At 39.1% G+C, this 22,377-nt stretch overlaps 1 protein-coding gene across 1 annotated transcript in view; it reads left to right on the top strand.

Annotated features, from left to right (window-relative positions):
• The first annotated feature begins 1,119 nt into the window (after positions 1 to 1,119).
• Positions 1,120 to 22,377, top strand: part of LOC105922327 (receptor-type tyrosine-protein phosphatase F-like) — a 70,737-nt gene continuing 49,479 nt past the window's right edge. Inside the window, exons 1-2 of the mRNA XM_036131697.1 lie at positions 1,120 to 1,161; positions 1,944 to 2,147. Of these exons, the coding sequence (XP_035987590.1) occupies positions 2,019 to 2,147 (129 nt within the window). The 5' untranslated portion in view covers positions 1,120 to 1,161; positions 1,944 to 2,018. The remainder of the gene's footprint in view (positions 1,162 to 1,943; positions 2,148 to 22,377) is intronic.

Raw genomic sequence — 22,377 nt, forward strand, 5'->3', positions numbered from 1 at the left:
ATAGAGCTCCCAATAATCAGGGTCGCTTCTCCAGCAGGGTGTTCACTGATTGGGGGAAACCTGTTAGAAACGCAGACGGGTTGATGGTGACCTTGGGCTGAATCTAGAGCTATTTCCTACGAACTGTCACCCAACCGGCCTGGTTACCCGGCTGCTCGGTTGCTTCGGAGGACCACTACATAAAGTAACTCTATGTGGTTTTTCCATAGCACGGAGCCGGGTCTCCAATTCTGACACCCTCGCCTCCAGCTACAAACACTACTATTTTCCCATGTTTTATTTTGTTTCTACATTTTATTCCAACTTGCTTTTATTCTGTTTTATTTTCCTATATTTTAATCATGTGAAGCACTTTGCATTGTTTTTTTTACTGAAATGTGCTATACAAACAAAGTCCTGCTAATTCTCCTGTATGCAAGTTCTTCCAGCAGTGTCAATGCTTCCACAGTGCAGCATTACACACAAGTGTATTTGACTGTTTACAGCAGTTAAAGTGATTGCTGCACACCTTGTCACAATAATCTGTTAATCTGTGGTACACATCCCACTGGTGATTATTGGGAGATGTGATGGTTGAAAACTTTTTAATACTTCTATTATTTTAGCAAACATAAAAGCCCCTAACTTTGACAATTCTACATTCTTCAACAATTTGATCCACTCCCTTCCTCAAATTGATACTCACCATTCTCCTGTCAGATAAAGAATTTGAACAACACATTTCTGAACATTCAAGCCTTTATTTAAGCTCTCTGAAAAGTTATGAAAGGTGTTCCATGTGTTATGAACTGATTAGAGATCCTTCAGCTTATACATTTCATTTTCTGCAATCTTAGGATTTCACATAATATACAAAATATTGTGAAAATATTTTTACTGTATAGCATTGTCAAGAACCTGTCTGAAAGTTAATTTTTGTTCACATATGAGACTGATTGCAGAGGAAAACACATCTTCTTGTATTTTCCTGTATCTTTAACTAGTTAAGAAATTATTGCATGATGTAGCTTCCATTTTTAAAGTTCTTGGTTATTTATTTTATATGTAGCATGCTTACGAGTAATTTTATCTGTTACAGGTGGTACTACATAGTTGTTGTCCCTGAAACCCTTGGTTTCTTTGAAGAGATGGGAAAACCCTGAAGACATAGACATACATGAAGTAAGTGAATGCATCTTATTTTTTGTTGTTTTGTCTTAAGAAATAATCTTTAGATAAAACGGGAGAGATGGTGACATGAGTTTGTTACTCGGACTCGGTCACAATAACAAAGACACAACATCAGACTTGACTTTGGCTCTACACTAAAAACTTGTGGATGGATGGATGGATGGTTATAGACCAGTTATTTGACACTCAAGTCTTTTTAACAGCCTTTATCTCATGTGATCAAGAGTGAAAGAAAGCAAGTATGTAAGCTGCATTTGACTGGGTAAAATACTGAAAAGTCCAAAATTGTGGCCACAAGCATCATATTTTCTGAAATTTGTTTGGAGTTGTGATATTCTGTGGTTTCAGTTGCTTTGTTGTTTTGTACTTTCTTCTGCAATGTTTTCTTTTCCTGTGTTCTGTTCATGTACAGCAATTGTCTTTGTTACTGAAATGTGCTTGTTGCTAGAAAATATTTTGCTGTTTTTTGATATTTTACATTCTTATTCTGCCTTTAAATCCTGTTGCTCTAAATCTATCAGATATGAGTTAGAGATTATATAAACCAATGCACATGCAAGTTTATTTTTCCTCAGATTTGGCACCCCCAACTAGCTTCATGAATTTGCAGATCAATTTGCATGTGTGAAGAGAAACAAAAGAACAGTTACCAATTTCTCTTTGTAAAACAGGTTCTTGTCTCTCATCTTCCAACATTTATGTTTTTGTTAATTATATTTTGTAATCATGCTACCACATTACATGACAAATTCAGTGTTTTGTCCTATTGGCAGATCCTGGAGGCTGGTGTTAACAGCTCAGTGCAGACGCATAATCAGGATTTTCTCCAGCCCACCATTGCTGCTAAAATGGATGTTCTGCCAAAGATCTTCATTCTAGGTGACAATAAGAAATACCATGGCTACTACAACAGGCCTCTTCCCATCCTGCAGCAGTTCCGATGCTTTGTTTTGGCTGACCTACAAGATCATGAATCTGTAAGTGTTCAATGTCTGCTTATTGTAACATAAGACTTTTAAAACACCTCTCCAAGAATCCAGATTAGCAATATTAGATTAAAAGAAAAGCAGTTTCTTCTTTAATTCAAAACATCATAAAGATCATGATATTTCATGTATTGAATGCCATTCTCTTTGTCATGAAGTCTAAATTTTTAACTTTAGATCTCTTAATTTTAAATCTTAATGCATATATCGTCATAATTGGTTATTTAGCTCTGCATGTGTGGAATGACACAGTCAATCTATAACTCCTATCGCCTAGCCCAATTCCTCCTTCTACAGCAGTGCTGACATTGTATATTCCAAAGACCTTTGTGTCACAGTCCCCTACTTAATGTAATGAACGTACACATGGCATGGTGAAAAATCTATATTTTTTTGCCTTCCAAAAACCATGTTGTGTAAAAGAAACCTATTAGTCATTTTAAGCAGAATATGACCAGTATGCTCAAAATTTATTTCAGGTTTTTTTTTCTTTCAAAATCCACAAACCCCAAACAAGAGATAATAAAGGAATCTGCTCTTGCATATCCAAATGGTTGATGTGCTGATGTCCACAAATGTAAAAGATTAAGATAACACTGTCATCAGGGTCACTTAGGGACTTTCTGATCCTTTCTGGAAAGGAGGGTCTGTCGGATAGTCGAATCTCAGATTCAGGAAGAGCAGTTTAGTTTTCGTCCTGGCTGTGGAATGCTGGATCAGCTCTACACCCTCAGCAGGATCCTGGAGAGTGCATTGGAGTTTGCGCAGCCAGTCTACATGTGCTTTGTGGATCTGGAGAAGGCATTCGACCGTGTCCCCCGGGGGGGGGTCCTGTGGGGGGTACTTCGGGAGAATGGAGTACCGTGCCCTTTAATAAGGGCTGTTAGGTCTCTGTATGACCGGTGTCAGAGTCTGGTCCGCATTGCCGGCAGTAAGTTGGACTTGTTTCCGGTGAGAGTTGGACTCCACCGAGGTTGCCCTTTGTCACCGATTCTGTTCATAACTTTAATGGACAGAATTTGTAGGCGCAACCATGGTGTCAAGGGGATCCGTTTTGGTGGCCTTACGATTGCGTCTCTACTATTTGCGGATGACGCAAATAGTAGATGATGGTCCTATTGGCTTTATCAGGGCGTGATCTACAGCTCTCACTAGAACGGTTCACAGTCGAGTGCGAAGCGGCCGGGATGAGAATCAGTGCCTCCAAATCCGAGACCATGGTCTTGAGCTGGAAAAGGGTAGAGGGCCTTCTCCGGGTTAGGGAGGATGTGCTACCCCTAGTGGAGGAGTTTAAGTATCTTGGGGTCTTGTTCACGAATGACTGGAAGATGGAGCAGGAGATTGACAGGGGGGATTGGTGCGGGTGTCTGCTAATATAGATAAGGTAGTCTTTATTGATCTCACATTGGAGAAATTCACTTGTCACATCGGCTCAATAGTCAGTCAATAGTCAGTAGTAGGAAGGGTGCATCAATTATATACAGTGGATCAAAAAGAAAATGAGAAAAACATAAGAATATAAAAAAAGAATACAAAAGAAGTCGGAGTAGGCAGATGATGTCATGTGTACTTCCCGGTTATACACACACACACACACACACACACACACACATATATATATATATATATATATATATATATATATACACGCACACACATACACACACATACATATACATACCTACATACATACATATATATATATATATATATATATATATATATATATATATATATATATATATATATATACATGCACACATACATATGCCTACATACACATGTACTGACATATATTCTCTTGGTGATAGTAGTAGAAGTTCTTCCGGATCATTGCACAGGTTATAGCACAGTGTATTAAATAGATTAGTTGCACATTAGTTATTGCCCGAAGTTATAACAGTTGTGGTTACAGTTATTGATAGCAGCAGAAGTCACTTCTTTCAGGATTATTGCATGGGTTATCACACAGTGAATTAGATAGATTATTGCACGTTGGTAACAGTTACAATGCAGCATTGTATAGTCTGATAGCAGCAGGCATGAATGACCTGCGGTAACGCTCCTTTTTACAGACAGGGTGTCTAAGTCTGGCACTAAAGGAGCTGCTCAGCTCCTCTATAGTCTGGTGCAGGGGGTGGAAGGTGTTGTCCATGATGGATGTGAACTTGGACAACAACCTCCTCTCAGCTACTTCCTCCACTGAGTCCAGAGCGCAGCCCAAGACAGAAGTGGCCTTCCTCACCAGCTTGTTCAGCCTCATTCTGTCCCGTTCTGCGCTACCTGGGGCCCAGCAGACGACAGCGTAGAGGTGTGCTGAGGCCACCACAGTCAGCTAGATGTTTGTCCACCCCAGCGTCCTCCAGCTTCTCCCTCAGCAGCACCGGTCTGATGGTGTTAAAAAGCACTGGAGAAGTCAAAGAACATGACTCTCAATCAATCAATAATTTTTTTATTTTTCAACTGCAATTTGCATTGCAATTCGAAATTCAGTTTCAGTACAACCGTCCATCACATAAAGGTAAACATTTGAGTTTACATAGCGCTCCCGGTGGTCTCCAGGTGGGTGAGCGCCCGCTGCAGCAGGTAGATGATGTCATCCTGTACTCCAATGTTGGGCCGGTAGGCAAACTGCAGCGGGTCCAGGCTGGGGCTCACCACGGTGCGCAGGTGCGCTAGGATGAGCCGTTCCATGGTCTTCATCAGGTGGGAGGTCAGGGAGACTGGTCTGTAGTGAGCCAGTTCTCTGGCGTGTGGTGTTTTGGGAACCGGTACCACACAGGAGGTCTTCCACAGGGTGGAAGTCAAAAGGCGAAGCTCTCGATTTATAGTAAGCTCTATAGTAAGAAACGTGGCACTAGAGACACCAGGGACCATAGTTAAATGCCTGCCAAGGGCCAGAACGGGCGACATAGAATCTTACCTGAAACTGCTGGCCAAGGATAAGCGTAAATACAGTAAGATTGTTATTCACGCTGTCGGTAATGACACACGGTCACGCCGATCGGAGGTGCACCTACTAAAGTTGGTGTTGCTTCGGTGTGTGAGTTTGCTAAAACAATGTCGGACTCCGTAATTTTCTCTGGTCCCCTGCCTGATCTGACCAGTGATGACATGTTTAGCCGCATGTCATCATTCAACCGCTGGTTGTCTAGGTGTTGTCCTGAGAACGACGTGGGCTACACTGATAACTGGCGAACTTTCTGGGGAAAACCTGGTCTGATCCGGAGAGACGGCATCCATCCTACTTTGGATGGTGCAGCTCTTCTTTCTCGGAATCTGGCTGGATTTATTACTTTTCCTAAATGCTGACAACCCAGGGTCCAGACCAGGAAGCAGAGCCGTAGTTTAACACATCTCTCTGCACCTATTATCCTATTGAGATAGTGTCTTTCCCACGGCCAAAACTTAACAGATCAAAAACTGATCTAAAAGGAACAAATCATAAAAACCTAATAAAAATCAATACGGTTCACCTTGAACTTAAAAATAAAACAATTAAATGTGGTCTATGTAGAAGCCAATTTATACAAGGGTCTATATAAGAAAGGAAATGATGTGTGTATGGGTGTGTGTTTCACCGGAAAGGTAAATCGGTTTTGACCGCTTGGCGGGGAAAACGCTGTCAACCCACAGCTGGCCGTTCGTATTATTTTTTGTTTTGTAATCAAGCAAAGTTGGAAATAAATCGGCTTTAATAACTGCAAGATCAGCTTCTGGAGATTTCATATCTACCATCTTACCCCGGCAAATGCGCGTCAACCATAAGATTCCGGTTTAAAATATTCCAGTGGCTTTAAGCGTCGGCTTAGCCTCTACAGTCTATTAAATATAAGGTCTCTCCCTCCAAAGACTTTTTTAGTTAATGAATTGATTTCTGATAAACAGATTGATTTATTTTGTCTCACAGTAACCTGGCTACAAGAGGACTACGTTAGTATAAATGAGTCAACTCCCTCCAATTACTCAAATTTTCACATTCCTAGGTCTGTGGTAAGACGAGGAGGAGTGGCAACCATCTTTCAGTCTGATTTATTAATTATTCCCAGGCCAATTGGTCCGACAGGAGCATGGGACATTTCTAATTTACAATAATAATTTTTTTTTTTTTTACAAGTAACAATTAAATAACTTGAACAACTGGTATAATGAATGATGATAAAGGAATTTATTTAACATGTTTTGGGACAGTTTGTATTCAGACGTTTTAAGAAAACATTAAAGTATTTTATGTATTGTTTATTAATTAATTTCATATTAATACTTAATCTCCTCCTTTTCCTGTCAAATCCTGCCTCAAGCATTTCGCTGTCTCTCCTTATTATTGTAAACTTTGTAATGTAACGAGAGTTCAGTGACATCCTACAATCAGGCTTAGGCTACTGGAGGATATCAGTGCCAGTTTTTCTCACTCTACTGATTTCTACTGTTGTCCAGTTTTGCATTGCATTGCATTGAAATGAAAGTCACATTTCCTGCCACACTTGTTTGCTGCTTCTCCACCGAAGCCAGGCCTGCAAGCTCTCCACCATCAGTCATCACTTATCAGTTACCCTCCTTCACTGCCTTGAATTTTAGTCATACTCAAAAACTGCTAGTTGAAAGAATAATTAATTTCATTATTATTTCTGTTTAAATATCCAGTCATATTCACTGAATTAGAACATCTTTTTAGAATGTTTTTTAGTCTGAAAATGACAAGTACCTTTTGAAATTAACCCTAATGCAGGAACCAAACTTGTCCTTAAACCACAATAATTGTATTTATTTTACTACTATAATGTACTATTTTAATCTTAAATCTTATTTTTATTAGTTGGGATGGCTGCCAGCACAACACTGCATTATGTCCTCGTGACAGAAATCATCGCTAGAAAAATGCATTATCATCATTCAACAATGATTACTGAAAAAGACGTACTTCGTTCCTGCAGTTCCTATACTGTCCACGAGTGGCGCTGTGTGAGACAACAAGCAGTACTCTTTGAGTTCCGGGTCAGAGGTGAACTCCTCCGCCTTGTGGCTGCTATTGCTTGCTGTGCTGACGTTTTTCCTAAATTACTGAAGGATATTGTTGAATCAAGTCCAATTTACCCAGACGAAGGGTGTTCCATTGGGTGTTTTCCTTGCAACTACGTGATGGTGAGTCGTTTATTTAATGTCGGTTTTATATTTTGGTAGAAATGCGGTGGCTAGGCTACGCCACTGAGCTATATGCTACACGTATTGGCATCTTAAAAATGGTCTTATAAGCTTAAAAGATCATTCTACTATTGTTGACTTTGTGGCCGAATACAAGATATGTTCTCAAAGCGTTAAATAAGCCCTTTGATTTTTCAACATTTTGTCTTTAGGATAATTTTAAGTTACTTTTCATTAAATTTGTCAATGGCCTATGGAAGTCTGGAGGGATGGCAGTAAAAGCCTAACAGCAGCGCGATCTCTCCTCGGCTGCAGCGAGCAGCCTAGGAGAGATCCACCCCACCCACAGAAAAAACTCAGTTAAATAGACGAAATGGTTAGTGCTTCGTTTGTGCCGTTAAAATTAGCGTTTCTGCTGTTTTGAAGATATTAAAGAATATTCTTAAGGTCATCCAGAGTTCACCATCTCCCCATTTTGCTTCGAATCCGATCAAACTGGGCTACTTTTTTAGTGCTTCGTTTGTGCCGTTAAAATGAACATTTGTGCTACTTTGGTTTCGGAGATATTATGAATTTTAATTTCAGCCGATGACGTCATTTCAGACCGCCGCTTTCAAAATGTGCTACGTTTTTCTTTCTTTGCTGGTGCTGAGCTGGATCCGAAGCAAACCACAGTGGACTACTTTTTCAACACGCAGTGACCATTTCGAAGAAGAATGTTTTGAACATGACATGAGAGTGAGGATTTTCGGTAAGTTGATTCTCCTCCGCTGCAGCGCCGGTGTAGGTACCAGATTGACTCGGGGCGGGGTCTGCGCTTCTCGAAGACGTCAATATATGGCAACTCATCTCAAACACACTACATTGCGCCCGCAGTCTGCATTTACAAATCAATTTATTTTGTTAATTTATGGTTATTTATTTTCCCGTAAATTAGTCAAGGCATGAAAACTTTTAACATCATTTTGCAATGTAATTTTGCAGGATCAAAGTTACAACCTTAGAGAGATTTCATTCCTCCAATTTTTTTTTTAAGTTGTGAAGGGAAACTAAACCATAAACTCATTTCATTTTTAATAAAAGTCAGCAGCCAAATTAAATTTTATCACGGCATTCATCACTTTAAAATCAAAACGTTCATTCCTCCTTTTTGTACTGATGTTGTTCCTTCTGATCACGTTTTTTTTTATTATTCCAGATGAGATTGTGATGAATTTGATTATTTTTTTATTGTGGTATTTGGTACATTGGTCAAGCTTTTGAGAAAAAAGAAACCGCTAAATTAACTTAACAAAATTGATTCGTTACAAATGCAGACCGCGGGCTCAATGTAGTTTGTTTGAGTGGCGTTGCCATAAGGTGACGTCATCGGGAGGCGCAAGGCCCATGGAGAATCTGGTGACGTCATCGGCAGGCGCATGGACAATGGCGAATTTCTTCGTAAAATTGTCCATTTACAAACGCAATCCCGCTCTCGAATAAAACCTACACCCCGCTATAATTACTTTAGTAAGTTGTCCAGGCCAATTTCAATATTTTGCGCAATTGAGGCAAACGTTAAACCAACTATGTATAGTGATGTCATCAGAAGGGGCAGGACCCGAGTCAATCTGGTACCTACACCGGTAAAGCCGTGCTGCAGCGGAGCGCACACACACACACACACACGCGCGTATACATATAAACTGTAGGACCCGACAGAGTTTGCCCTGGAAATAAGTACGGCTGGATTCCGTCAAAAGTCCGGTTTCTGTCAAGAAACTCTTCTAAAAAAATCCATATCGCTATCAGATGATGATAGCTCCACGCAAGGACGTGAAGAGACTGTTGGAGGGGCAGGTGCTCAAAGTTAAAAGAGGGCACATGGGGCACGGATTTAAAACACGATACAGAAACATACCTTGCTATACAACCGGCTGAACTGTACCAACCCTTACTATAAAGAATGTAACATGGAATCAAGGGTGTAGGTTTAATTTGAACTTTGGTAGGGACACTATTGGTCCAAAGCTTCATTGGTCCTACACAATATGCATGCTCCTATTTTTTTTATGCTTGATTTGAGCATTAGGATGCGTTTTGCCTGTCTAAAAAGAAAAGGCAGCATTATTTGCTACATTTATACAAATTTTATAAGCACAACACACACTAGATGCTGTTCGTTTATCTTTAAAGCATCACAGGATCTGATCAATGTTGAATTGGGGACTTTTTCCCACTTTGAAAAAGTTTGCATTTGAACTTACCAGCAACAGAGACAGATGGTAAATACGTGCCTATTAAACCAAATATATTCAAAATATGTCTGTTGTCTAGATATATCCTGTATTTTATTTTGAAGATATAGAAATGTGCAGAGATAAACCCCACCCTTATTCTTTTTTTAAATCTAAAACTCTGTCAGCATCATAAAACACAGCAAAATTATACATTCAAGGGACTGCAAATAAATGTATTGTATTTACTTTGCACTGGAAGTAGAAGTGTCACTGACACTCACAGCATTTCAAATTTTAAATTCAAACTTCAACAAATGTACAACTGCACTGTTGTTACTCTTTTTAGCCCATTTCATGTAATTTATCTTAACATTCCAAACACATTTCTTACATCATATATCTGAAGTGTAGATAACAGCTTCTCCTTACCTACATCCTGTCAGATAACTAATTATTTCCCTAACAATAGTAAGATTTCAATGTTTAAATGTGCAGTAAATCTTAATACATAAGGAGCATGGAGGACCCAATACTATACTTTAAGTAAGATTAGTGACACTAAAACTGATCTGTTACATGAGTGGTTGTCCATTTCATTATTGAAATGAGAACATATTAATGTACTATTGGGATATACTAGTAAGACAATTAAAGAACAGCAGATTAATCTTTAAGATATGTAAAGGCCTATATTAAATTCATTTTTGCAACCACATCAATAGATTAAATATTTTTTTCTTTTTGTCTTATTAAAATTGGTGGGGGTGTCGGCGACGTTGGAGCGTAAACAGGGGCGTAATGCGGCCGGTGTCGGGTGAACATTATTGCACACTGATAGCGCAAAGAAAACTAAAATGATGCGGCGTGCTGCTGCTGCAGCGCATTGACTCTGCTTCTCCCTGCACCGTCTAGCGATCACCACCTCCCCTCCGCCGCTATTTAAGTAGAACAATGACCAGTGCAAAATTAAGTTCTATTTACCGAAGATGAAGTGTAGACTGCACATTCTGTTGTAGTATGATGGCTCCCACAGTCCATTGAGATTGTCTGCCTGCATCCTTTTCATGGATATTATTCATTTCTTTCTTCTTTCCTCGTCCTTTGGTAAACGACAGAAACGTACATCCGACGATTTGGAATGCCTCTGTGTGCAACCGGGAGCACAACAAGTCGTAGACATTGTTTAGATTCCAAAAATAAACTAACTAAAAGTACGTTCTAAATCACCCGTTTTGTAATGATAGTAGACGGGAACAGTTCTGCTTTTGCCTACCCGCGGGACCCGGATGTAGCGCGGACGTCACGCATGACGTCACACGTGAACTGGTCTATAGTGCATCGTGACAAACAGAGCGTTGGACTTGCTCAACAGCGGGTCCGCTGAGTGACATCACAAAATGGGAGGTGACAGTACTATTCTTGAACAAGATGGGTTCCTCCACATAAACATGATTAAAAGAAAATTATTCTTAACTAAAATAAACATATACTTATTGCACAGTATGTAGTAGTTTTATATTTAAAGTACTTTCAGCAGTTTGATTTCTGATTTTGACTGGACTTCTCCTTTAAGCAGAAACGTGCCTCTACTCAGCGCTGGTTCTCAGACCAGTGTGATGCGTTCGCGAGCGTCAGAAAGCTATGGTGCATTCAGGAGAATAAGACATTTCTAGTTTACAAGGAAAGGCACATAAAACCAAACACAGCCCGAACCGTAGGGTCTTCCCCCACAAACTATATATCAAAACGTGCGTCTCGATGCCGTGAAGTGTGCCATTTGTACTTCACTCCATTTCCAGTTTACCATGGCAACGAAATTAGCGAAAAACCACTATTGCCTGTTTAAAGTTTGTTAATAAATATGTTTATTGTCAGTATACTAATGTCTGTTTATTTGTATACATGACAATGGTAACTAGTACAAGGTTTAACATGCAAAATGTATAAACATACAAACATGTTAAAGAAAATTGAGCAAAAGGAAAACATTTACTCCTAAACAGTGCCCAAGCAACAGCAAGAACTAGATTCTTTGTGAGAATTGGCAAGAATCTATTCAATAAATTGGGAAAAGCCTCCCAATGAGAAGACTAAACACAGAGTTGGTGGATAAAGACCACCTACATACCAGGTATGGACTTATAATGTGGAGTACTCTGTGTCAGGACCCTCCAAACCAGAGTCAATGTCAGAAGTGCCTTTTTGGGGCTAAAGACAAAATAACCAAAGCTGTTGATCTGTGATCGACAGTACTCCATTGCAAAAAGTTATATATTACAATATACATGCTAAATTATGGGAAAACCACAAGGAAAGCAACTTAAAAAATCCAAATAAACAACAAATGTAACAAAACAGAAAAAGCATTGCAAGCCTCTAAGTAAACTAGGAGTTTATTTCACAAGTGCACAATGATAGAAAAAGGCTTCTTTTAAAAATGTTGCCAACTTTGGAACAGTGCTTGTAATGGTTTCATTCTAGGGCCCCACAATTCCTAGCAATGCAATGGAGAACCACCCATGCAGATAAAGACAGCAAACATTGAAAATGGAAACATAAGCTTGTTGTTGCTAAGTATCTGGTTGCTACAACTTCCAGAAGGTGTAGGTTTTGTTTGTGTCACATTAACATATTTAAATATTATGTTGAGCACACCTTTTTGTTATATGTTACCCATAAACACATTGAATCTGGTACAGAAATGTCCAGTGCTGAAATGGCTGCAGACTTTCCGGGCTGGGCTCTATAGTCACCACAGGTGCTGTCCAGTGCCTAATCCAATGAGACTCTGAGTGCTAATGGAGGTAAGGCCCTGTCTTAAGTTTTGACCCGTGGCAAAAGGTTAAATACTAAAATATTGGAAAATCTTGGGGTATTTGTCTTACCTTCCACAGTGTCAGCACACTGATTCAATTGGTTTTAGTGTCTTCCCTGTGTTGTTTTCTGATGTTTCTTTAATGACAACAGTTTACATAGAAGACAGACATTTTGCCTTCCTGCACACAAATCTTTTTTCAAACACTTGTATCAAACCTCTGCTTAAGAAGAACCTCTAAAAACATTTGATTTAAAATCCCCAAGCAATAAAAGCCTACAACCAAGGATAATTTTTAAACAACCAAAGATATTTGAAATAAGCAGCATTCGATCTGAACAGCTTACAATTTCCTTTCCACCACATACAGAGAGAGACACATTTATAATTCTTACAAGCTCTTAACAGATATACCTTAAACCCTACAAAAGCTCAGCCTAACCAACACTCAGAAGCTTTGCCTTTAACGGTTACGCACACCACCAGGCGGGCGCCTTCTTCAACTTCTTCAGAAGTTGAACGTTTCTAGTTAGGCGCCCGCCTATGCATTGAAAATGCATGGCGGAGGCCTTATGCTATGCACCTAATAAGGGTTTCTTTATTATTATTATTATTAGGCGCCCGCCTATGCATTGAAAATGCATGGCGGAGGCCTTATGCTATGCACCTAATAAGGGTTTCTTTATTATTATTATTATTATTATAGTACCGTTAATACAGCCCGAACCGTAGGCTGTACCCCCACAAACTATATATCAAAACGTGCGTCTCGACGCCGCAATCAGGGCTTTTTGTACTTGGCGCCGTTTTGACTTACAGTTGGAACAGAATTCGCAAAAAACACTTCTTAACACAATTGACCTCTCAATAATGCTCGGCTGAGCACGACACTGGTGTTTTGGTCGAGTGGGTTAGGTGTCGGGCTGCAAAGCAGAAGATCGTAGGTTCGACTCCAAGCTGTGCCAATTTCAGAGAATTACATTTTCACCCAATATTTCATTTCCCTTTGGCCTTAAAAAACGATTTTTTCATTTAAATCATTAGCCAGATTAATTTATTCAGCATATATCTTAAATATACCAAATACAATATTTCATTTCCCTTTGGCTTTAAAAAACGATTTTTTCATTTAAATCAATAGCCAGATTAATTTATCCAGCATATATCTTAAATATACCAAATACAATATTTAATTTCCCTTTGGCTTTAAAAAACGATTTTTTTCATTTAAATCAATAGCCAGATTAATTTATCCAGCATATATCTTAAATATACCAAATAGTACAATAAAACAATCAACTTCATCACAATCTCTTTAATCTTACATATGAAAAGTTATCCCTCGAGCCCTGACGTCAATAGTCCGTCGATTTAAACAAAAATACGCCGCACAGTGCTGGGGTATCGTTAGTGTGTTCAGCTTGAATCAGCAGGTTAGGGTAGCAGGTCGACCGCCCCAAGATGGCGGCCGTATTCAAATTCATCACAATCTCTTTAATCTTACATATGAAAAGTTATCCCTCGAGCCCTGACGTCAATAGTCCGTCGATTTAAACAAAAATACGCCGCACAGTGCCGGGGTATGGTTAGTGTGTTCAGCTTGAATCAGCAGGTTAGGGTAGCAGGTGGACCGCCCCAAGATGGCGGCCGTAATTCGAGGGGCGCTGTGTATTATTCAGAGCAGACAAGCAGTACTCTTTCAGTTCCGGGTCAGAGGTGAACTCCTCCATCTTGTGGCTTGCTGTGCTGCTGTGCTGCCGTTTTTCCTAAATTACTGAAGGATATTGTTGAATGAAGTCCAATTTACCCAGACGAAGGGTGTTCCATTGGGTGTTTTCCTTGCAACTACGTGACGGTGAGTCGTTTATTTAATGTCGGTTTTATATTATGGTAGAAATGCGGTGGCTAGGCTACACGGCACTGAGGGATGGAAGAGCTGCATGAAGCTGACACCCCACCCACAGAAAAAAACTCCGTTAAATAGACGGAATGGTTAGTGCTTCGCTTGTGCAGGTTTGTGCCGTTAAAATTAGCGTTTGTGCTGTTTTGGTTTTGAAGATATTAAAGAATATTTGTTAAGGTCATCCAGAATTCACCATCTCCCCATTTTGCTTCGAATCCGATCAAACTGGGCTACTTTTTTTAGTGCTTCGTTTGTGCAGGTTTGTGCCGTTAAAATTATCGTTTGTGCTGCTTTGGTTTCGGAGATATTATGAATTTTAATTTCAACCGATGACGTCATCCCAGCCCGCCGCTTCAAAATAAAGTGCTACGGTAAATCATATGTTATTGCCGTCACTGGAAAAAACGTAAGTCTTTTTAATATATTTCTACTGATAAATCAGTAACATTACTATGAAGTTGTGTCATCTACCGAGCCCCCCCTACAGCATTCTTATAAAATGATTTATATATTCCTGTTTATTGGCAAAGATCTCTTGGGACACATGTTTTTGTTTGTTTTTTTTTAGTTTCCTGACTGAGGGGAGAGGCTGAAACAGTCTCTGTGCAGGATGGCTGGCGTCCTTAATGATGTTCCTCATTTGTGTAAAAAGATGTGGTCAGATCTACCTTTTGGTCTCAACACTTTTCTCAAGAAAGCAGTTATTAATTTTATATTTTTCTTTTATCATGCAAGTTGTTTTAGCTGCTATTGTAAAATGTGTGTTATATTGTTTTGTACTTTATTCCTGAATAGATATTGCGATTTATTTTCTCTCATTTAAAGAACTTTACTTTAGATAGCAATGTCAAGTGACATTGCCAAAAAAGGCATTTCATTTATTAGAATGTTCAACTGTTTTCATAAAGTCTATTTTTCCTAATCAGAAGGGTTTATTCTTCTTCGAGAGTATAATGTTTATAACATTTTCAAACAATAACTTGGTTATAGTTGATCTTAGTAGTCATAGTTCATTACTCCTCTGAATTAATTAGAATAGCAAACCTTTATTGCTCTACAATAGGGAGATTTGGGGGTGTCTGCACCTAACAAAAGGGCAATTAAAGTATACAGGCTTATATAACGCAGAAAACATACCCAAACTAAAATCAATAACAGAAAAAACTGCAAAAAATAAATCACACTGGTCAGCCTATAAAGTATAACAACATTAAAATTCATAATATCTCCGAAACCATAGTAGCACAAACGTTAATTTTAACGGCACAAAGATGCACAAACACAGCACTAAAGAAGTTGACCACTCATTTTGCAGCGGCGACCTGTGGTGACGTCACCGGCCGGAATTAAAACTTATATTATCTGCGAAACCAAAGCAGCATAAACGCTAATTTTAACGGCACAAATTTGCACAAACGAAGCACTAAAGAAGTTGACCAGCTTGGTTGGATTCAAAGCAAAATGATGGGATGGTGAACTCTAGATGAACTTAACAAATATTCTTTAATATCTTCAAAACCAAAACAGCACAAACGCTAATTTTAACGGCACAAATGTGCACAAACCAAGCACTAACCATTCCGTCTATTTAACTGAGTTTTTTCTGTGAGTGGGGTGTCAGCATCTGACACATGGCCTTTGGTGAGCTTTGGTGACATTAAGTATTGGCACCCTTTTTGAGGAACTTCCCAGTACAGGATTTGGAACAAACTAACAGAGTACAATCACCCGGTGATACTGGACACAACCATAGACATATATAAAGAGTAGACCCCGCATCGACCGCTCTCGCCTATAGGCGCTGACGAGATTTAGGGGCGCCATCTTGGGGCAGTCGACAACTCCGCTCAGTCTAATGTGTTAACCAGGTGCAGAATCAATTTTAATCAACTATAACTCGTTTAATGTTGAACTAATTTTCACATTTGTTTAGCTTAAAACTTTAAAACTATAGCTATTATAACAAATGGTCCAGTGCGTTTAAATAATCTTAGTGGGGTTAAAAGTAATAGAATATTCTGACATGATGTATGTATGTTTCAAAACACAGCCACGCACACATTTTTTATAATTTTTTTATTGCTATATAAACAAACACATTTGTACATGTACATATGTACATATACTTCCCAAAAAGAACCCGTGATGGGCGAAATCTGTAAAGTAGTAACCTTTATTTTTTTTACAATTATTATATACAATTAAATACACTATAGTATATTGAAACCATAGAACAAAACCTTTTTACCGGCCCAAGCATTTGTTTAACAAATGAAAGTACTACATAAACGTTTTTTTTTAATTATTATTTACAAATAAGATGTGAAATAATTTTAATCAATACGAACTGAAGGCTTCAAATTGCGGAGATCAGCGTGGCCCACCGCGACCCGAGTCATTGGATTAGAACGGGAGAAAATTAAAAATTATTATAAAAAAAATACAAAGTACAGTAGGACAAATAGTGACTCGTGTGTATTTCACTGCTCTTTTGACTGAGGCGCTGCATCCGTGACTCCGGTCTGTAGCGTTTTTTTCTTCTAAAGCCCGCGGTGCAGGTGAGTTTTTTTTTTTCGGGAGAAGAAGACATTTTTATCGGTAGTTGTCACTCTTTTTTTCAAAAAAGATTCTTATAAACCGACACGCCACTTGATGAGAACTGTAATGAACGGCTCATCAATGCAAATCCGTGAAGCAGCGAGACCGTGAAAGGTGAACCGCAATATAGCGAGGGTTCACTATATATATATATATATATATATATATATATATATATATATATATATATATATCTTATTATATATATATATATATATATATGTGTGTATATATATGTGTATATATATATATATATGTGTGTCCTATAGTGTATATCTATGTGTCTCTATATCTCTGTGTGTCATCTGTATCTATCTCTATCTCTCTCTATTTCTCTCTATCTATCTCTATCTAGATCTCTCTATCTCTCTCTCTCTCTATCTATCTCTCTATATCTCTCTATCTCTCTCTATCTATCTATCTGTTCTCTATATATCTCTCTCTCTCTCTGTCTCTCTCTCTCTCTCTCTCTCTGTCTCTCTATATTCTCTATCTATCTGTATCTATATATATGTCTCTCTCTGTCTCTCTCTATGTATCTCTATGTATCTGTGTGTATCTCTATCTCTATGTATGTATCTATGTCTATATATATATCTATATATCTGTATCTATCTGTCTCTCTCTATGTGTGTGTATCTCTCTATCTATGTCTGTGTATCTATCTCTCTCTATATATCTCTCTCTGTCTCTCCGCTCTCTTGTCTCTCTCTCTCCTGTCCTGTCTCTCATCTCTCGGTCTCTCTCTCTCTCTCTGTCTCTCTGTCTCTCTCTCTCTGCTAGTTTCTTCCCTCCTGTCTCCCCCCCCACTTGTCTCTCCTCGTCTTCCGCCCCTTCCCTTCTTGCTCCCCCTCTCCCCCCTGTCTTTTCCTCTTGCTTGTGAAAAGTTACTCCCTCGAGCCCTGACATAAATAATCCTCGATTTAAACAAAATTGAGCCGCACAGTGCTGAGGCAATCATTAGTGTGTCAGCTTGAATCAGCAGGATTAGGTATCAAGTCGACTGCCCCAAGGTGGCGCCCGTAATTCCTGCGCAGCGACAGTCAATGCGGGGTCTACTCTTATATTATGTCTATGGACACAACCATGTTAGCGGCTAACGCTTAGCATGTTTGCTAACCGGAAGTAGCTCTAGGAAGGTCTCACCAACTTCTGCTTCACAGAGTTTGTACTTCCTTTAGTAGTTTGTAATGCCTTTAACATTTTTATTCACATATTTCATTTTTTCATGTTACATTGAAGTATTTAATCATGTTTTAATAACACCAATTTTCCATGCTGCTTGGATGCAGACCTTCTCCTGTCGACTGTTTTTTTTTGGGGAGGCTTAGTTGCTAAAGGAGGCCGATCTGACACATGGCCTTTGGTGAGCTTTGGTGACATTAAGTATTGGCACCCTTTTTGAGGAACTTCCCAGTACAGGATTTGGACAAAACTAACAGAGTACAATCACCCGGTGATACTGGACACAACCATGTTAGCAGCTAACGCTTAACATGTTGCTAACCGGAAGTAGCTCTAGGAAGGTCTCACCAACTTCTGCTTCACAGAGTTTGTACTTCCTTTAGTAGTTTGTAATGCCTTTATCATTTTTATTCACATATTTCATTTTTTCATGCTACATTGAAGTATTTAATCATGTTTTAATAACACCAATTTTCCATGCTGCTTGGATGCAGACCTTCTCCTGTCGGCTGGTTTTGACGAAGACAAATCCTTTTCACACTCAGAAGATTTGATTTAAAATCCCCAAGCGATAAAAGCCTACGACCAAGGAACTCGGAAGCTTTGCCTTTGACGGTTACGCGCACCACCAGGCGGGCGCCTTCTTCAACTTCTTCAGAAGTTGAACGTTTCTAGTTATTATTATTATTATTATAGTACCGTTAATACAGCCCGAACCGTAGGGTCTACCCCCACATACTATATATCGAAACGTTGGTCTCGACGCCGCGATCAGGGCTTTTTGTACTTGACGCCGTTTCGACTTACATTTGAAACAAAATTCGCAAAAAACACTTCTTGACACAATTGACCTCTCAATAAAGCTCGGCTGAGCACGACACTGGTGTTTTGGTCGAGTGGGTTAGGTGTCGGGCTGCAAAGCAGAAGATCGAAAGTTCGAATCCAAGCTGTGCCAATTTTAGAGAATTACATTTTCACCCAATATTTCATTTCCCTTTGGCTTTAAAAAACGATTTTTCAATTTAAATCAATACAGTTCACCTCATGCCTTTAACTTTTTTTATTCACATATTTTATTTTTTCATGCTACATTGAAGTATTTAATCATGTTTTAATAACACCAATTTTCCATGCTGCTTCGATGCAGACCTTCTCCTGTTGGCTGTTGGCTCATTAGCAGCCTCATTTGTTGTGGTCTGTTGTCATTCACACAGAACAATAAACCGTGCCAGCCGACATGAGTTTTACAAACGGCAAAGCTTTGTCTTAAGCAGTAACGTGCCTCTACTCCGCGCTGCGTTCTCAGACCAGTGTGATGCGTTCCCGAGCGTCTGAAAGCTGCATTCGGGAGCATGGGACATTTCTAATTTACAATAATATATATATTTTTTTACAAGTAACAATTAAATAACTTGAACAACTGGTATAAATGAATGATGATAAAGGAATTTATTTAACATGTTTTGGGACAGTTTGTATTCAGACGTTTTAAGAAAACATTAAAGTATTTTATGTATTGTTTATTAATTTATTTTATATTATACTTAATCTCCTCCTTTTCCTGTATAATCCTGCCTCAAGCATTTCGCTGGCTCTCCTTATTATTGTAAACTTTGTAATGTAACGAGAGTTCAGGGACATCCTACAATCAGGCTTAGGGTACTGGAGGACATCAGGGCCAGCTTTTCTCACTCTACTGATTTCTACTGTTCTCCAGTTTTGCATTGCATTGCATTGAAATGAAAGTCACATTTCCTGCCACAGTTGTTTGCTGCTTCTCCACCGAAGCCAGGCCTGCAAGCTCTCCACCATCAGCCATCACTTATCAGTTACCCTCCTTCACTGCCTTGAATTTTAGTCATACTCAAAAACTGCTAGTTGAAAGAATAATTAATTTCATTATTATTTTCTGTTTAAATATCCAGTCATATTCACTGAATTAGAACATCTTTTTAGAATGTTTTTTAGTCTGAAAATGACAAGTACCTTTTGAAATTAACCCTAATGCAGGAACCAAACTTGTCCTTAAACCACAATAATTGTATTTATTTTACTACTATAATGTACTATTTTAATCTTAAATCTTATTTTTATTAGTTGGGATGGCTGCCAGCACAACACTGCATTATGTCCTCGTGACAGAAATCATCGCTAGAAAAATGCATTATCATCATTCAACAATGATTACTGAAAAAGACGTACTTCGTTCCTGCAGTTCCTATACTGTCCACGAGTGGCGCTGTGTGAGACAACAAGCAGTACTCTTTGAGTTCCGGGTCAGAGGTGAACTCCTCCGCCTTGTGGCTGCTATTGCTTGCTGTGCTGACGTTTTTCCTAAATTACTGAAGGATATTGTTGAATCAAGTCCAATTTACCCAGACGAAGGGTGTTCCATTGGGTGTTTTCCTTGCAACTACGTGATGGTGAGTCGTTTATTTAATGTCGGTTTTATATTATGGTAGAAATGCGGTGGCAAGGCTACACGGCACTGAGGGATGGAAGAGCTGCGTGAAGCTGACACCCCACCCACAGAAAAAACTCCGTTAAATAGACGGAATGGTTAGTGCTTCGCTTGTGCAGGTTTGTGCCGTTAAAATTAGCGTTTGTGCTGTTTTGGTTTTGAAGATATTAAAGAATATTTGTTAAGGTCATCCAGAATTCACCATCTCCCCATTTTGCTTCGAATCCGATCAAACTGGGCTACTTTTTTTAGTGCTTCGTTTGTGCAGGTTTGTGCCGTTAAAATTATCGTTTGTGCTGCTTTGGTTTCGGAGATATTATGAATTTTAATTTCAACCGATGACATCATCCCAGCCCGCCGCTTCAAAATAAAGTGCTACGGTAAATCATATGTTAATCCCTCGATTTAAACAAAAATGAGCTGCACAGTGTTGAGGCATCATTAGTGTGTCAGCTTGAATCAGCAGGATTAGGTATCAAGTCGACCGCCCCAAGGTGGCGCCCGTAATTCCTGCGCAGCGACAGTCAATGCGGGGTCTACTCTTATATTATGTCTATGGACACAACCATGTTAGCGGCTAACGCTTAGCATGTTGCTAACCGGAAGTAGCTCTAGGAAGGTCTCACCAACTTCTGCTTCACAGAGTTTATACTTCCTTTAGTAGTTTGTAATGCCTTTAACATTTTTATTCACATATTTCATTTTTTCATGTTACATTGAAGTATTTAATCATGTTTTAATAACACCGATTTTCCATGCTGCTTGGATGCAGACCCCCTGTCGACTGTTTTTTTTTTGGGGAGGCTTAGTTGCTAAAGGAGGCCGATCTGACACATGGCCTTTGGTGAGCTTTGGTGACATTAAGTATTGGCACTCTTTTTGAGGAACTTCCCAGTACAGGATTTGGACCAAACTAACAGAGTACAATCACCCGGTGATACTGGACACAACCATGTTAGCAGCTAACGCTTAACATGTTGCTAACCGGAAGTAGCTCTAGGAAGGTCTCACCAACTTCTGCTTCACAGAGTTTGTACTTCCTTTAGTAGTTTGTAATGCCTTTAACATTTTTATTCACATATTTCATTTTTTCATGCTACATTGAAGTATTTAATCATGTTTTAATAACACCAATTTTCCATGCTGCTTGGATGCAGACCTTCTCCTGTCGGCTGGTTTTGACGAAGACAAATCCTTTTCACACTCAGAAGATTTGATTTAAAATCCCCAAGTGATAAAAGCCTACGACCAAGGAACTCGGAAGCTTTGCCTTTGACGGTTACGCGCACCACCAGGCGGGCGCCTTCTTCAACTTCTTCAGAAGTTGAATGTTTCTAGTTATTATTATTGTTTATTAACCTTCCGTCACCGTTAATACAGCCCGAACCGTAGGGTCTACCCCCACATACTATATATCGAAACGTTCGTCTTGACGCCGCGATCAGGGCTTTTTGTACTTGACACCATTTCGACTTACCGTTGGAACAAAATTCGCAAAAAAACACAGAAAAATTGTCATTTTCAACACTCTACTGTGTCGTCATGCTTTCACCTACAAACATCGTTTAACTTCCAGTTTGTAGATATATCTTTGAACTATTCAGAAGTGAAAATGGAATATGGATATCTTTTATCGTTTTCTTATCACGCCATTTTCAGTTACCATGGTGACAAAATTCTCCAAAAAAAACAGAATAACTTTAGCCTACTCGCTCAGTTTTCACTCTACGTGCACGAATTATACATCAACACGTAGGTATTTCTGTCTGGATTCAGGAAATGTAACCCTCATTGGTGTAGGTCTTTTAGATTTCTTGCAAATCACCTCAGACCGGCAACAACCCCAAAGTCAAACTTATGCGAAAAAGACCGAACAACTTCAGCCTACTCGCTCAATT

This window comes from Fundulus heteroclitus, unplaced genomic scaffold (genome assembly GCF_011125445.2).
Source record: "Fundulus heteroclitus isolate FHET01 unplaced genomic scaffold, MU-UCD_Fhet_4.1 scaffold_45, whole genome shotgun sequence".
In the NCBI taxonomy this organism is placed as follows: domain Eukaryota; kingdom Metazoa; phylum Chordata; class Actinopteri; order Cyprinodontiformes; family Fundulidae; genus Fundulus; species Fundulus heteroclitus.